Source organism: Aulonocara stuartgranti, assembly GCF_965226115.1.
Source record: "Aulonocara stuartgranti genome assembly, chromosome: 18".
Taxonomy (NCBI): domain Eukaryota; kingdom Metazoa; phylum Chordata; class Actinopteri; order Cichliformes; family Cichlidae; genus Aulonocara; species Aulonocara stuartgranti.
In genome coordinates, this window is record NC_138954.1 from 1,567,909 (window position 1) to 1,585,609 (window position 17,701).

Below are 17,701 nucleotides of genomic sequence, written 5' to 3' on the forward strand. Positions count from 1 at the left end.
GCCAAACGTAACTGAGCCAGAAGTGCAACAAGTCGCCCAAATGCGTCTGTGATGCGGGGTGACACACGCAGTGTATGTCTACAAATGACCTGCAGGGGGCAGCGGTGCGCCTGCGCTGAGTTTAGTCTGCCAGGAGAAGAAGAAAACCCACTCAAGGTTTATTGTTAGCTTAACTCCTCTGAGGGCTGGAGTGGAAGGCGGTGGGGGTTCCTTTCTTACCCTGTTTCAGGCCCGTGTTTCCGCAGGTGCAGTAATGATGACCTTACATCGGGACCTGAGACGGTTTATTAACGGCCGACTAACTGCTGCCGCCGAAGAAATATTCCTGGAGTTTGAAAAAACGATCGTCCAGTACGAGGAAGTGATCGACCGTCAGCGCAGACTGCTGGAGATCACCTGGAAGCCTCAGATAAAGCTGCACAGAATAGGTGAGTCCACGCTCAGCGAGAAAAACACTTCACGGAGGATCCTAACCGGAGCTCCACGGCACATTTACTCAGCCAGGAGCTGAACACGAGCTGCGGGACAGTAGGCCGTGTATTTCCTGCGGGGTTTGGATTGTTGCGGGAAGAAACGAGTGAGGCCGAACTAACATGGCTGTGATCGGCACACAGTCCGTGGGCCCAGCAGCACGCAGAGCTGGGCCGGGCTAGAGCCGCTGTCAGCGGACAGCGAGGTGGCGATCCGCGTTCAGCTCTGCTTTTACGCGCGGGGTGATTGATGAAGCAGGAGTGCTGGGGCCAGAGTGGGCAGAGGGTCACGTCATTAAATACCTCTCACCTGAAAACAATTCCCGGTGAAAGTTCGACCTCTGACTGTCTGCAAAGTGTCAGGGCCCTGCTGCCATTGGTGCTCTCAAACATCCTTGAAGGGTTGGAGGGAGGCTGTGTAAGATTCCAGCATCTATAACGGCCCTGAGCTCGGTCCTTCACAGGGTTCAGGGTACATAGCTGCTTCTATGAATGAACCCCTCCAGTTTTTGTTCTACAGCAAACGGTGGAGGGATGTAACCCTTAGTGGGGGTTGTCCCCTGTGAGACAGTCCTGAGGGACGTTACATGAGTCGTGTGTGAAAATGTGCTTCACAATGACCCGGATGGCACAGACATGTACACGTCCTCCCAGGCATGACACCCGAATCCCTTCAGGGTTGCACCAAGAATCAGTGTAAAGTCTGTAAATCAGACCTGTGGAGCTTCCTGCTGTGCAAAGCAATAAGAGAGAAGCAAAAAAAAGTAACTTTTATACACAAGGCGCAAAATATTCTTTTAAACAGTCGGCCGCATGTCTTCTTTATTAAAGCCTGAATATGGAAACACTTTCATCCAGCCTGTGTGATATTCCCCAGTTATGACACCGTATACCAAAACCAGCTGTTTTAGAAAGACCACGTTTCTGTTCATAACGTATCCAAAATCTGTGACGGTCTTTGCTCTCATTTTTCAAATATACATCTATGAAACACTCCTATGTCTTTCTCAATAGAGCCTCACCTGTGGGATTGTCACAGGGGACTGTGGGAGGTCTCATGTGACCAACGTGCTGTCAGTAATGGAAGGAAACACTAAGCACGTAGGAGGCGCATCTGTAACAGATGGAACGGATGGTTTTGTACAGATGTCCATGAAAATGCAAACAAACACATGATCAAAGCGTTAGTCCAAGAATCCCTCTGTTTGAAGAGTCGCTCGTGTTGTTGGTTCCTGCAGCTGCGACGGGGGTTTGATGTCATTTGATGTCGTGCATGATTAATAGTGCGAGCCACCCGCTGTAGCGCTGATTGCTGATTGTTTGGTGGCTCAGAGAGGAGAGTGCAGCTGCAGCTCAGGAAAGAGGAAGGAGACAAAAAGAGACACCAGGGAGTTTGTTTATTTTCCACTTCCTGCTTGAAGACAGAGCAGCGCCTATAAATAGCAGCAAGAGAGGAAAGAATCACATTTGAAGGCATTACTCTGCGACCTGTGACAAACACGTCGTCGTTAATGTGTCGTGAATGAAAGCGTTGAATGGAGAGGCTGGAGAATCAGTGTCTGGAGATTAATGAGAAGCCGAATGAGGAAACGGGCTTGACACTGTTAGCAGCAGCAGCTCTGCTCGTGGTCACCTTCCTGTTTTTATTATTGAGCAGCTCTGTGAGCCCAGATAAGAGGAAGTAAAGCTAAATGAAGAATCAAAGCGGACACGTGTGATTCAGCTGAGGAAGAACATCCGTGACATGCAGACCACACTCATACCTGGTTTTTCTGTTCCAGTATTTACTTTCCTTTTACTGACAGCAGACGCTGAGCCACGTCAACCAAACAAGCAGTCTGTGGTTGAAAAGCCTGAGATCCCTGAAATTTGAACCCTGCTGATGGTTTCGCCCTCAGCTCAGTCACGGTTGGATCTCACAGAGACACACGTCCATCTTTATTGGTACATGAATCCTATAATTACTCCTTATCAGAACTGTAATCGCTGCCTTTTTGCTGACCCAGTAATTTGAAATATCTTTGAGCCTTCCCGGCTCAGATCTGCACTCCTCTACGGTCTGCTGGTGATGCGTTCAAGGACTCGTTTAAATGCAGAAAACTACATGTGCTGCATACAGCAGCCTGCAGTTACTAATGCCTGGGATTTTGACTTGATCACAGACTTGCATTCAGAGCTGAAGTTGGTGCATGAAACGTTAATGCTGTCTGACTCTTTCCAGTCATGAACTACATTCAGCCATCGATGTGCACACACTCTGCTGCTGTGTGGTCGTTGTGCTCCTGGGACTCTCTCAGAAAAGACTGATCTCAAACAGAATTATTGATCAATAAAGTTTAAAAGGATAAAACACACCTGACAGGAGGTAAAGTTTGTGGGTCAAAAACGGGGACGTGCAGGTAAAAGTATTTTGTACTCTGAGCTTTGCAAATGACACACATGAAGCCGATTATCTGTTGATTATCGTTAAATTCCAGTTGTGTGTATGAGCAGATGTTTCTCTGTCATCGCACCGGTGACCTTCCTTTTCTCTCTCTGTCCCTCCAGGCCTCCCACAGCACCATGACTCCAACAGGGAGAAACTTCCTACAGAGCAGGAGAAGCTCTCCAGCCTGGAGCAGGAGTCACAACATGATCGTAATAAGGACGAGGCTCCTTCTGAACAGGAGACCTCCAGCCTGAAGCTGGATCCTCCTCAGCAACATGACTGTAATAAGGAACGGGTTCTTCCTGAGCAGGAGGGGAACTCCAGGCTGGAGCAGGAACCTCTGCAGGTTAAAGAGGAACTGGAAGAACTCCACACCAGCCGGGTGGAAGCAGCGCCTCTGCAGATTAAAGAGGAGCAGGAGGAGCTCTGCACCGCCTACCAGGCAGAGCACCTTATAGTGAAGGAGGAGGACGATACCTTAATGGTGACTCTTACTTACGGGGAAAGTGACAGTGAAACAGAGCCAATCAGCGAGCAGCTCCTGTCTCACAGCCCGCCTGCAGCCGAGAGCCGAGATCAGGAAGGGAGCACGAACGCAGCCTCGGGATCGGGCGCAGACGCAGAGCCAAAGCCAACGAAGAGACTCGCTAAAAGCAGAAGTGACAGTGCAGAGCGCGCTCCCATGTCAGAGAGTCAGGGTAATACGGACGCAGGTAAAAAGCCTTTGAAATGTTACGTTTGTGAGAAAGTTTTTAAGGATAAGTCCCAAATAAAAAGACACGTCAGGATCCACACGGGCGAGAAGCCGTTCGCGTGCAGCACCTGCGGGAAGAAGTTCTATCAGATATACTTACTGAAATATCACGAAAGGACTCACACGGGCGAGAAGCCGTACTCCTGCAAAATATGTGCGAAAAAGTTCAGGTGTAGCGACAGTCTGTTGGTCCACATGAGAATCCACACGGGCGAGAAGCCGTACGGGTGTAAAACGTGCGGGAAGAGATTCATCTGCACGTCAAACCTGAAGAGCCACACGAGGATCCACACGGGCGAGAGGCCGCATTCCTGCAAAACCTGCGGGAAGAGCTTCACTCAGAGGGGCAGCCTGACCGTCCACATGAGGACGCACACGGGCGAGAAGCTGTACTCCTGCAAAGCGTGCGGGAAGCGTTTCTGTCAGAGCGGGACGCTGCTGATCCACATGAGGACGCACACGGGCGAGAAGCGCTACTCTTGTAAAATTTGTGAGAAGAACTTTACTCAGAGCAGTCACTTGTTGCGCCACACGAGGACTCACACAGACGAGAAGTCGTCCTGAAATCTCAGCAGGGGGCCGGGGTGAAAACGCCCCCTCCCGGGCAATAAGCAGAGCGTTCGGACGAGCTCCGGCACCGTGCAGGGCGGAGTCATAAAAGCTGGCTCTGGCCCGAACAGCACTGCATTTGTAGCTTTCACAGTATCGCTTTTGTTCTAGTATTTGGTAAAGTGTCCGACGCTGACCCGGGTCGCCGCCTCTGAAATCTTAAACATTCAGCGACGGTGCACCGACGGCCGAGTGCGTTCCCTGTGTGACGCTGTTACAGTGGCTTTGCATGATTCTCTGCTCAAAGCGATCTTCACCTGACAGCGAGCTGTGATGCAGCGTCCGAGATCGTCCTGCCTCCCTTTAAGCTGACTTTTTTTTGATTGGCTGCCCGTTATTGTTGTACGGAGGGTGTCAGAGGCAAGACTGAACATCAGTACAGGTATTAGAAAGAATAACCTTTTAAAAGCGGCGATTCTCAGGCTACATCCACACGTACACAAGTATTTTTCTAAATGGAGATTTTCCATTTTCAATAACAAAAACAAAAAAGTATAAAATCCACACGTGCACGTTTGAGATCTCCGTCCACATGTAAACGCAAAAAATGAAGTCAAACGCTGTCGAGAACATGCCAAATCCTAACCATGCAGAAATGTTGGCCAATCAGAAGTCTTGCAGGCCGGGAGGGAAAGAGTAAACAAAGAAACGAGTCGTACGTGTGGACAGACATTATTCCTCAACATCACACTGGAAACAGCAAAAAACAAGAAAGTGTGTAAGCGTGTAAATACTGCAGGCAGCACGACTAACACCAACAGTTTGTCTGCACCACTGTAGAAATCCATCATGTAAACAAAAGGCGCTGCAAGACTGAATCTCTCGTCCACACGTAAACACAAAAACTGAGTTTTTGAAAATCTCCACCCTGGGAGGAGTTTAAGTCTCAGTCTTCAGTGCTCCAAACGGCGTTTGGAGGGTGGATGAAAGGCCAAACGCAGAGAAAGAGCTGCATCTTCAAAACTACGTGTGGACATAGCCTCAGTGCTGCAGATCTCCAGACTTTCATCGGCGCCTCAGACACGCGCCGATACGTTTTTACCAAACAAACTGAGGATATTTAGGATCTTTTTTAATAAGCAGCTCGTTAAGATCGTCGCACAGACGAGCTGGTTCTGTTCGTAGCGTCAGATTAGCTGTCGCTCTCTCTCCTTTGGCTCATCTGAAACTTTAATATTCACATCTGTATTTTAAACTGCGTAAAAACAGAGCGCGGGCTCGTTACTGACGCGTGTCTGGGTCTAACGTGGTTGTGAAATCAGAGCGAGCCGGGCTGTGTGTCTGTTCTCTCTTCTGCTGCTCTCACGGTTGTCGTGTTGCGTTGTCGTCTTCTCTGTACTTTTGTGGAGGATTGTGTAAGGGCGCTGAGTCCCACATGCTCTGCCAGTGTTCTGTTACTGTGTGTGCCACTCTTCCACAGAATAAACATGCAGATCCAATCCCTGCGGTCACTGGTGTTTTTTAACCCACGAGCAGCCAGTTTGGAGCAGACGCTGTCTTTGAGGTTTGATTTCTGTCGGCGATCATGCAAACAGGTTCATTTCAGAGTCCCTGCAGCTGCTCCTGAGGAGTGGAAGAAAAACTAGAAAGTGGGATTCAGGAGATCATCCAAGCATTCCTTCCTCTCCAGCTGACGTCAGGAGTGTGGGCTGAGAACCGCTTCCCCCGCCTGAGTGGCCTCAAAGTCGGCTGGTAGTCCTGCTCCAGCAGCCGCAGTGGAAGATTTTCCCCAGGCTGATCTCCCAGCTCCACTCCCACCTTGTGTGCTTGTTATGTCTGCAGTCATAGCAAAGTTAATCCTAACAGATCTTTAGACGTCAGCTGGCTAAATAAACTTTGAAAAGCCTCCTCGCGGATGCCTGGATGTTACACGTCACTGGTTTGACAGTCACTTTGTTTCCTGGTGGAAGCTGAAGGCGGATTTCTGAAGCAGCTTCTGGTCATCAGGCTGAACAAGCTGGCAGAGACGTGATGTCAGTCTTGTTGTGCAAACACAAAGCTGAGTGCAGACGGCGGCGTCGCCCTAAAGCTCGTTTCTCCACCGAATTATGGAGACAGAAGCTGCTCTCTGAGTCCTGAGCTATTATCTTATTTGATCATTTGCACATACGTTACCCCGCAGAGCTCTAATAATTATAAGTGAAATATTTCTCCGGTGTTTTTCTGTCATCACATTCGTGTCATTCTGTCCCTCCAGACCTCCGACCGCGACACCTCTCCGAGGATGAGGAGGTTCTCGTGAACCAGGAGAGGGACTCCAGCCTGAACCAGGAGGAACCAGCAGCTCGACGGATCAAAGAGGAGGAGGAGGAGCTCAGCATCAGTCAGGAGGGAGAGCTGCTCGTTCTGGACGAGGACGGCGACACCATCATGGTGACCGTTACGTACGGGGAAAGTGACGACAGCGACCCAGAACCGGAGCGGGAGCAGCTCCCCTCTCACAGCTCTCCTGTGGCCGAGAGCCGACGTCAGGACAGAGGCAACCACGTGGACTCGGGATCGGCTGTGCAAGCGATGTACAACAACGTGGACAACGGCCTGATATTTAGCGGCCCTGTTTACATGCAAGGCTTTAGGAATGAACCTCTGATGATGCAACAAGACATAAGCGACCCGGACGAGAAGCCGTATCCCTGCAAAATATGCGGGAAACACTTTCGTAAACGCTTTAATCTGGAGATCCACATGAGGGCTCACACGGGCGAGAAGCCGTTCTCGTGTAACGTGTGCGGGAAAGGTTTCACTCGGAAGGACAGCGTGATCCTGCACATGAGGACCCACACGGGCGAGAGGCCGTTTATCTGCGGCTTCTGCGGGAGGCGGTTCGGTCGGAAGGATAATTTGGCGTCCCACATGAGGATCCACACCGGCGAGAGACCTCATTCCTGTAAAATTTGCGGCAAAAGTTTCTGCCAAAGTAACGACTTGTTGCGCCACACGAGGACTCACGCCGCCGAGAAGCCCGTTCCCTGCGACATATGCGGGAAAAGATTTCGGGACGCCTCGACGATGAATTTTCACAAAAAGAGGCACAAGTGAGAAGTCCCGAAGTGTTCAGGACTGAAAGGGAAAACGGTTTCATCTTTGTACAAGTAAAACACATCACGTGTGTCACGTCATAGCTCTCTACCTCTGCTACATGTGGGCTGTTTGGACACATTTTGTCTTCCTGGGTGTTCTGTGACTGCGTCAACTTTGAATCGTTTTAGAATTACGAGGCGTTGCTGACCGTGGGTACAAGCTTTATCTTCCTCTGTCCGGATTATGTTTGCTTTCGTCTGCAGCCGCATGAGGATATCTGAGCTGTAAGCAAAAGGTCAGAGTCTGCGTGAAGGTGTGGTCAGAATATCTGAAGTATGAAAGTGCTCCCAGTGCAAGGACGGCCCCAGAAATGGCGTGGTGATACAGACCTGTTGCGCATTAAGTGCCATTGAAGTTTCTGCAGCATCAGCGGAGGTGGCTGAATTCTCCGGATACTAAGGAAAGGTCATACAGTGCTTCCTTCACTACATCCTTCAGCAGAGGATCCTTCAGGGCACAGGTGTCGAACTCCAGGCCTCGAGAGCCGCTGTCCTGCAGGTTTTAGACGTGTCCTTGATCCAACACAGCTGATTTAAATGGCTGAATTATCTCATTAACATGAGGGCTGGTAATTAACTAATCAACCTAGCCCTAACTAACCCTGACCCAGGGTGAGATCTAAAACCTGCAGGACACCGGCCCGCGAGGCCTGGAGGTCACGAGACGATGCCGTCCCGTTTCGGGAAACGAGCGATCGAACCAAGCGACGCGGCTCAGATCATGAAAATGTTAATCCTGTGTTTTCCATTTTATTCTGATTCATTTGACCCTTACAGGCTGTGATGAACCCTCAGCTGAAGTATGATCATCATATTGTGATACAAATAAAATCTGCTTCTTGTAAAGTTGTGTTGTGCGATTTAATTTAATCTTAATTTGTTAAGATTGAGCTGTATAAAAGTATCTGTGGGTTTAGGGTTCACCGGCATTCAGGCTCATCGTGGCTGAAGTCCTTCCTGAGGTTGTGCTGGGTCTCTGCAGCAGGAGATGAGCGGACAGGAAGTGCAATTAACCAGAATATGAGAAACATCTGATTTCCCTTTATGGGCTGTTTTTGACATCAAGTAAATCTGAATAATCTTGATGTGTTAATACAGCCTGCATGAAGACACGCCCAGAAACACGCCCTGCATGGCTGAGCTGCCAGCAGTAAACCGATAAAGCCTGTAACAGCACACAGGTGAGCTCGGAGGATCTCATCTGGTCCTCAGGATGTTGTAGTTTCATTACAATGGACCCACATCAACAACATCCACCGACACAGCATTAGGCACGCTGCATCAGAACAGTCACATCTTTCCTTCACCTTAATGTTTTCCATCGAGGACAAGAAACAGGAGGGAATTTGTTTTTTGGGAACCATTCATCCAGATTCCTCTAACACTGTCAAAGACAGAATATGCTGCGCTAAAACCATCACGAGTCACAAAACAGTTTCAGCCTTGTAATAAAGTCTGGACAGTGATCAGATTTTCAAACAAATCCATTAAAATAAAACAATCAAGATCCAAACTAAATGCTAACTTTGAGTAGTTAATACATTTGTTAAGGGAGCAGGAGACTGAAACCCAGAGAAAGATGGAGCAGAGAGGAATGCACAAACAAGCACACGGAGCAAAAACATCTCTCCACAAAGGGAAAGACGAGACCACACGGGACCGATTACACAACGAGACGCAGCTGGGAACCGAGCACAGCTGCAGACAATCAAGGCGGGGCGGCAATCACACAGGAGGGAAGACAAAGAGGGGAAGGGAAGACAGGGCAGGCATGTGAGGAGAAGCAATCGCTCAAATAAAACAGGAAGAGGGACCCAGGACGGCAACGAGAAGCACAACAAACCCAGAACCATCAGAGTTTAACAGCAACACTGCAGTAACCATGAGGAGGAGTTTCATCTGTGTGTTTCCAAGAAGCTTTTGTTTACTAATCAGCAGGAAGCAGAACAAAGGGAGATGATCACAGGATCATTTCTTCCCACAGTTTTCGATGTCTTTGATTATTTCACTGCAGGGGGAAGAAACGAGCACAGATACAGAAGTAAAGTCAGTTACAGTAAAGGTAAAACATCCCCACGGTGCAGACTTCAGAGTCTAATCTGCAACATTTTACTTACTGTCCAGTTACAGATCGCATGTATCACATGACCTCAAATGATTTGTTTGTGAACAACATGACATGAAAGCAAATTAATTCACATTAAGTTCACTCCAGAGCACATCTGCTTATTCAAAGGGCTTAAAGTTGACCTCGAAAGGGCCTCAGCTGCCTGAGTCCAGTAAAAATACCTGTTAAAGCTTCACAAGGTTTTCCTTATTCTTCAGCTGCAGTCACATAAATCTCCTGTTCAAACAAACTGCCCTTTATAATTGAAATGTGTGTTTATATTGCAGACATTTTATAACTGCAGACATGATCATCTAAAACATGAGCACCACACGTGGAGCTTAACTGGCAGCACAGAGGCCAACTGAAGACTGAGCTGTTGAAACACAGCTTATTAAACTACAGGTGGAAACAATCAGGAAAATCACAGGGCAGGAAGTCAAACCAGCACACTGCATGAAAGAAAATCAAACTTCAAAGTCAAACAGGAAATAATCAGAGGAGACTAAACCTAACATGAACGCAGAGCGACCGAGACATAAAAACAGCCCGAGACAGAAGGAGGACGATCAGCAGCACAAAGACCTGAACCAACAACCAGGCAGACCTGAAGCAGCTGAAGCTCACAACCACTAAAAGAAGAAGCACGGTTACATTCAGATAATGCAGGCTGCACGAGAAAGTGTGTGTGAGTCTGCATGCCAAGTATCCTTGGGCAAGATACTAACCCCAAGTTGCTCTCTGGTGCATCCATCGGAGTGTGAATGTGTGCGAACGTCGTTAGAAAAGCACTCAGTTTAGAGTCAGTGCTTGTGAGATTGGGTGAATGTGCCATGTTGTAACAGCACTCTGAGCACGCCGGGAGAGTAGAAAAGCTCTATATAAGAATCAGTCCATTTACACAGAACCAAAAACACTGAGATAATCATGGAAACAGTGTAAAAATCAACAAACTCAACATTAACTCAAAATTAAAATTAGAAACAAATTTGGAAAACGTTTTGTTTTTTGGGGTTTTTTCCTAAATACGCCCACTCGACGCCATTTTTCTTGTACATGTACAAACATTTTCTCATAATTTTTCCAAATATTTAAAATTTGCCTTCTTGTTATTTTGCAATTTTCTCCAAAACCTTTATACTGTTAAACTACCAGAAATGTACCATTAGTGGTCATTTTTAAATTAAAATGTATTATTATTATTGTTATTGTTGTTATTTTGTTTGTTTTTGCAGTTTGTTGTTGTGCTTCTTGCCCTTTTTTGTTAATTTTTCTTGCTTCTTAGTTTGTTTTGTTGTAAACTGGTGAAAGTTTTCTTTGAATTTCTTCATTTTTACTTATTATTTATTTTAATCTTCAGTCTCAAACGTCTAAGCAGATCGCAGATCGGCTGTGATCGAGTCCGGCTGTCCAACAGACTCCTGTCTGTAGAGGGCAGCACGACATTTCACAGTCCGCAAGCTGCTGGAAATTCATCAGACGAAGAAGAAATTCGGCGGAAGTAATCAATGAAAACTGTTGTTGTTGTGTGAGCGGAGTGTGTGAGCGGAGTGTGTGAGCTGCGGCAGCAACGATGCCTTCAGTTCAGTATCTGAGAGAGTTCATCAACGAGCGACTAACTGCTGCTGCTGAACAAATATTCTTGGAGTTTGAAAAAACGATCGTCCAGTACGAGGAAGAGATCGACCGTCAGCGCAGACTGCTGGATATCACCTGGAAACCCCAAATCAAGCTGCACAGGACAGGTGAGTCTGTGACGTGGAGCTCTGTGGGAAAGCTAGAATCATTTCCACGGGCTTCGTGACAGAAACACTGAGGGTAAAAGAACCAGCAGAAGAAACGCGTCACGCTACACAGCAGCGAACGCAAACGGCGTTAACAGATTACTGACGTCACGTTTTTGATCAGTGGTTGTTGATCGATGGTCGTGATAATTTGCATATTAGTGATCATAAAGTGACGTCACGGTTTCAGTCATCGTGCACACGTGCTGTTTGTTTGGAAACCTGCAGTCAGCTGAGACTGAGGAAGTCACCTGATGATGATGAGAAGTTTGTCCCGGTGAACAGAATCAGCCTGTGGGGAGGTCACGGTGGACAGGGCACGCGCACATTTTTTTCTCTGATTTCATGAGAACGTTTTTTACTTTTAATGTTCATTCAGTACTTCCGGTGTTTCTGTCACGTGTCCGTCCTGGTAGTTGCAGTAGAGACTGGATGCTGTGTGAAATACAGACACATGAAAATGAATCCAGTGATGCGCTGATCTCATAAATCTGGACTGTATTCACAAAAGAACAGAAAACAAATCGTTTAAAGTGAGAAAAAATGAGCATTTCTTTGTCAGCTTATTTTAAATGTTCACGTTTAAAGAGTCAAGTCGGATCCACGGTTTCTTCATGGATCTCTGAAGCTTTGGCCAAATAAAAATAATCAGCAGTAGTCGTATGTTTTAATGTGGTGTTTTCAATAAAGCACTCGACCTTTGCTTGCCTTGTGCTTTAAACATGTGCAGACGACCCACAGCAACATGTCAGCAGGGAGGAGGAGGTTCTCCCCGAGCAGCAGCTCTGTGGCCAAGAGGATCCAGAACCTCCACAGATTAAAGAGGAACAGGAGGGAGAGCAGCATGTAGTGAAGGAGGAGAGTGTAGACGTCATCATCTGGAACGAGAGCAGTCCTCAGCAGGAACACGAGGACGTCACCTGCAGCCCACTGATGAAGACACAAAGGACAGGTGTGTAGCATGAAACCATTTCAGTGAACCACAGCCGAGTGTGACTCCTGTGGATCTGAGTCAGGATTCAGTCTCAGCAGAAGAGTCCACGTTTTCATTCAGTGACATGTTACCAGCTGTTCCTCCTGATGCTGCCCGCACATTTATCCAGGCTTGGGATCATTGGGAAGCACAGACAGGCCTGTGTCTCCTCCTGGTCTCAAACCTGTGATCTCTGTCAGTGGAGCCACCGGGCACAAGTCATCCCATTAATGTTCTGAGCCTAATTTATCCCCCGGTGTTTGTACCAGACTTAATAGGACTAAATGCAAACATACCAACAGAATATTAGTTTACCTTCATCTCCTTCTCAGCTTCACTAATCGGTCATTTTTATTTCTTCTATGCAAAAGTGGAAATAATAACTTATTTCTTGTGCACCTTTGTTTAGACGTCCCACAGCAGCATGTCTGTGAGGAGGAGGAGGAGGAGGAGGTTCTCACTGAGCAGCAGCTCTGGAACCAGGAGAGGAGCTCCAGTGTGGACCAGGAGGAACCAGAAGCTCCACAGATTAAAGAGGAACAGGAGGAGTTCTGTCAGGAGGTGAGCCAGGAGACTGAGACCTTCATGGTGGAAGAAAGTGAGAAAGGAAGCAAGAATGCTGACTCAGGATTAACTGTGAGTTTCGGTTTAAAGCCAAAAATGAGAAATCGCAGACGTCTCGGTGCAGACGACGCTCCGAGCCAGCGTCGCTCTGACACGGCCAGCAAATCTGTAACATGTGACGTTTGTGGAAAAGGCTTCAAGTACAGATCCCGGATGCAAAGACATCAGAGAATCCACACAGGCGAGAAGCCGTATCCCTGTGAGATGTGTGGGAAAGGTTTTTCTCAGAAGGATGCTCTGACTGTGCACATGAGAACACACACAGGTGATAAGCCCTATGTTTGTAACACCTGTGGGAAAAGATGCTTGACCTCATCGACCCTTACCCGGCACGCCGCGGTCCACACGTGCCAGAAGCCCTATTCCTGCAAAACGTGTGGGAAAGGTTTTGCTCAAAAGTCCATTTTGCTGGTCCACACGAGAGTGCACACCGGCGAGAAGCCCTATCTGTGCAACATCTGTGGGAAGAGATTTTTTAAATTGTCAACGTTTAACATGCACATGTTTATCCACGCAGATGAAAAGCCGTATTCTTGCCAAACATGTGGGAAAGGTTTTAATCGAAGAACTGATTTGTACGTCCACAGCAGAATTCACAGAGGTGAGAAACCGTTTTGTTGCCCAACGTGTGGCAAGTCTTTCAATCGGCGCAGTAATTTATTATCCCACACAAAAATCCACACGAGTGAGAAGCCCTATTCCTGCGAAACGTGCGGGAAGTCTTTCAATCGAGGCAGTAATCTGTTACGCCACATGAGGTCTCACACAGGGGAGAAGCCTTATGTTTGTAAGAGCTGTGGGACCAGGTTCGCTGACTCGTCGTCACTTAAAAGGCACAGAGGAGGAGCTGCTGAATGTGGAAGAAAAGCTTCTTTAAAATCCTCCTGAGAAACCACACAGCTGAGAGGCCGTGACTGTATCAGCGTTACTGCACCACGCAGCGGAGACGTCCTCTTGCTGTGCACCATGACATCCGCCACTGAATTAATCGAGTGGCACTAGCAGTGGGAGTGGGCGTGTGTTTTTGAGTCTAAAGATATGTTTTGAGAAAATCTTGGTTATTCAGTCTGTGTGCCTGTATGTGCTTCCTGTGGTAATGTCAATTTCCACAACAGCCTCTGTGGAATTTTGTCACAACAGTGGGGAAGTGGAGGGGAAGCCACTGGGAGTCTGAAGTTTTCAACAAGCAGCTTCTATAAGTTCTCTTTCCTTCCAGAGTCCGACGAACCTTTTCACCCTTACATTCGTCGCTGTGGCTCACGTGCTCCTGAACTTTAGTGTGGCTGTGCCACGAGCTCATTTGTAGCCCATCAGTTTTCTCCCACTTACAGACCTCTCTCTCTCTATCCACCTGCTCGTCCGTGGAGCGGATATGCAAGTGTTCTCAGCTGAATCATGGGGCGGATGCTGTGTTATTGGACTCGACAGCTCCAGACCACACAGGGTTTAAACCAGACGGCAGAAAGATTAAACGCATTTTCATCAGGTGTTTTTCAGCATGGTACCCTACAGATGAAGAGAATAAAGAACAAATATGAAAATGTGTCTTTGTTGTTTTTACTGCTACTTTGTGCAATAATGCATTTTTCAAATAATTTCTTTGCTTCGTGGATGGATGTACTTTATAAAAACAAAGCTTATCTGATGAGTAAAGTGTGAAGTGTAAAGCTTTTATTAAATAACTCGGAAAAACAAAAATGATTTCTTCTGCGGGTTTATTTGGTTTAGCTTTAAAACTTTGGATGATTCTGACTCATGAAGCAAGTTTTTCATCTTAATCCTGCAACCTGCCACAAATCTCTCCATTTTAGACATTTTACATTTGCTTTTCGTCTGTACAGGGCTTTTATTATGAAACTCTGGAACACGAATAAGCCCTTTGGGCGCATGCGTAGAAGAAGCAGGTTTGCAGCAGCGGCTCTCCTGAGGCGCGGACCGAGCCGGAGCACGGTGTAGTATTCCCCCGCTCAGTACTCGGGTTACTGCAGTAGTCATGTGTACTCTTGAGTATCTGAAGGACTTTATCCAGCGGAGGCTGACGGCAGCCGCGGAGGAAATCTTCAGCGAGGTGGAGAAAACCTTCGTGCAGTACGAGGAGGAGCTCGACCGTCACCGGCAGCTGCAGCGGAAGCTGCTCCTCACAGGTGTGTAAAACCTGCACGTGCCGGAAATCCAGCCAGCGGTGCTGCGTTCGAGGTCAAACTGGGAGTCGGAATTTTATTATGAAACGTAGCCCACGAGCCCACATCCAAGATGGCGGCAGTGAACGTAAACTGTGGTAAAACTTGGAATGTGTGCAGCACAGCTGTGTACCCGTGACTCACTGGCTGTGTCCCAATTCAGGGTCTGCAGCCTCAACGATCCTCAAGGGCCGCGTGCTCAAAGGCCGCTAAGGCCGGAAGTGCGAGGCTTGTGAAGTGGGACGGTCTAGCCTCCGTTGCGCTGCCCAGGTTGCCTAGCAACCATGATACTAACAGCTGGAAACGTTTCATACAGCTGTGTTTGACAGAAATGAAGGAGAACATCTTTTGTGCATTTGTTTGTTTCTACATGAGCTTTGATCATTCTCTGTGAGATTAAGCTCAGCTATTGGACGGCGTATATTTCAAAGTAAAGGCTTTAAAACCAAGTTAGTACAAACGTCACTAATGTCACATGACTTTGCCGACATGTGGCCAACAGCAATGTTTAATGTTCTTCGTTATTAAATATTTACACATAAATAAGTGACATAATATTCACTACTTAAAGTTTACTCTTCTTTTTTTTCGGCAAAATTATCCACACCCACCGCCGCGCTATGCATTCTGGGATATGTTGGGCCACGAAGTCTACACCGCCACATCCTTAAAATTCAGAGAAATGAAGGACGCATTTGAGGGCCGCATTTCGAGCAGCCTTTGAATTGGGACAGCCTTCGGCGCGCCGCTGTGACGTAATCGGCCTTAAAATGCGGCCTTTAAGGCTGCAGACCCTGGATTGGGATACAGCCACTGACCTGCTCCACCCATGAATGTGCTGCACAGGTGCCAGAAACTGTCTGATGAGCTGAGCTCAGCAACAACAGGGAGGCTGCGCATCAGCTCACCTGAACACACCTGGCTGATGCACGAGCTCTGGAGCCGATCGGTGGTTGGCTGGATCCGCTTTATTCCAAACATGTAAACAATATACCGAAGTTCATTTAGCAAAGACAAACAAACAGCTTTACAAAATAACATACAAGGAAAGGAGTGGGAAGAAGTGCGCATGTCCCGCCCCTTCACCACAGTTATCGGTCAATATTCAATCAGCGTCCTTGTTGATATAATCTGCAGTCATAATGATAACGAACATATTTCTAACATAATATACACACCACATAACATCACTTTGTTTTTGCCTCCACACAACAAAACCGACTCCTCCAGTTATGAGAAGTTAGTTGTAGAATCCAATAAGCAGGAATGAAACTCTGTCCACGGCCTGCTGGGAGACAGAGCTGTCAGATCATCAGCCTTTGTTTCCTCCTCACCTTCTGCAGGGAGGGCACGTCTGCTGAGACCCCTCTGACCCAGGCTTGGATGAGTCAGAGGAACTTAATGGATGGCTGGATTTGTTATACACCTATAAAGCTGAAACTTCTCCCCAACAGGAAATCTTTGTTTTTAGTTATGAACCTCTTGAAGCCATTCTTTCTTTTTTTATGTCTCATATTTAAAAACTGGATGTTAAATCTGATGCTCCTGACCTTTGCGTGTGTGTGAGTGAACCACAGAGTTCACTAACCCTCACCAGGATCTCTGTGGGTTTTACTATCATCATACTGTTAACTTATTTCTTGTGCAACTTTGTTTAGATGTCCCACAGCAGCCTGTAGGTAAGGAGGAGGAGGTTCTCCCTGAGCAGCAGCTCTGGAACCAGGAGAGGAGCTCCAGTGTGGAGCAGGAGGAACCAGAAGCTCCACAGATTAAAGAGGAAGAGGAGGAACTGTGCAGCAGTCAGGAGGGAGAGCAGCTGGGACTGAAGGAGGAGACGGATACCTTCATGGTGACTGTTGCTGAGGAAGGAGAGCACAGTGAACCAGACATGGAGCAGCTCTTCTCTCAGGGGCCTGATGCCTTCATGGTGACTGCCACATATGAGGAAAGTGAGGAAGGAAGGAAGCAGTTTTGTTGCCCAACGTGCGGCAAGTCTTTCAATCGGCGCAGTAATTTATTATCCCACACAAAAATCCACACGAGTGAGAAGCCCTATTCCTGCGAAACGTGCGGGAAGTCTTTCAATCGAGGCAGTAATCTGTTACGCCACATGAGGTCTCACACAGGGGAGAAGCCTTATGTTTGTAAGAGCTGTGGGACCAGGTTCTCTGAGTTCTCATCACTTAAAAGGCACAAAGCACATTTTGCACAGAGCTGCAATATGTGGAAGAAAAGTTACAGCATGTCCTTAAAATCCACGTGAGAACCACGCAGCTGAGAGGCCGTGACTGTGGCAGCTACACCACGCAGCTGAGACGTGGTCGTCCTGAAGCACCGATGGGCAGAAAACGTGTGGACACATCGACTGGACCGCGCTGCAGCAGCAGCCTCGTGTGAAACGAGTCTGCTGCTGCAGTGGGGCAAAAAAGTATTTAGTCAGCCACCGATTGTGCAAGTTCCCCCACCTAAAATGATGACAGAGGTCAGTAATTTGCACCAGAGGTACACTTCAACTGTGAGAGACAGAATGTGAAAAAAAAAAAATCCATGAATCCACATGGTAGGATTTGTAAAGAATTTATTGGTAAATCAGGGTGGAAAATAAGTATTTGGTCAATAACAAAAATACAACTCAATACTTTGTAACATAACCTTTGTTGGCAATAACAGAGGTCAAACGTTTACTATAGGT

The 17,701-nt window shown here is 47.4% G+C and overlaps 3 protein-coding genes across 5 annotated transcripts; all 3 read left to right on the forward strand.

Moving 5' to 3' along the window:
- The first annotated feature begins 145 nt into the window (after positions 1-145).
- On the forward strand, positions 146-8,187 carry LOC309693935 (uncharacterized protein). The gene is made up of 3 exons (XM_082513606.1): positions 146-428; positions 3,018-3,611; positions 6,459-8,187. Exons 1-3 carry the CDS (start codon positions 254-256, stop codon positions 7,298-7,300), a joined length of 1,611 nt encoding a protein of 536 aa, XP_082369732.1. The 5' UTR covers positions 146-253; the 3' UTR covers positions 7,301-8,187.
- A 907-nt stretch (positions 8,188-9,094) lies between these two features.
- LOC309693938 (uncharacterized protein) lies at positions 9,095-14,479 on the forward strand. 3 transcript variants are annotated; one of them, XM_082513612.1, is made up of 4 exons: positions 9,095-9,403; positions 10,809-11,193; positions 11,963-12,184; positions 12,615-14,479. In XM_082513612.1, the coding sequence occupies exons 2-4, from the start codon at positions 11,022-11,024 to the stop codon at positions 13,715-13,717; spliced, it is 1,497 nt and encodes a 498-aa protein (XP_082369738.1). In that variant the 5' UTR covers positions 9,095-9,403; positions 10,809-11,021; the 3' UTR covers positions 13,718-14,479. The 3 variants fall into 3 exon arrangements, with proteins under 3 accessions (XP_082369738.1, XP_082369739.1, XP_082369740.1); XM_082513613.1 differs by lacking the exon at positions 9,095-9,403 and adding an exon at positions 9,663-10,136; XM_082513614.1 differs by lacking the exon at positions 9,095-9,403 and having other exon boundaries at positions 10,796-11,193.
- Positions 14,480-14,578: 99 nt separating this feature from the next.
- Positions 14,579-17,462, forward strand: LOC309693969 (uncharacterized protein). Its single transcript, XM_082513660.1, has 2 exons — positions 14,579-14,973; positions 16,668-17,462. Exons 1-2 carry the CDS (start codon positions 14,823-14,825, stop codon positions 17,270-17,272), a joined length of 756 nt encoding a protein of 251 aa, XP_082369786.1. The 5' UTR covers positions 14,579-14,822; the 3' UTR covers positions 17,273-17,462.
- Positions 17,463-17,701: the final 239 nt, after the last annotated feature.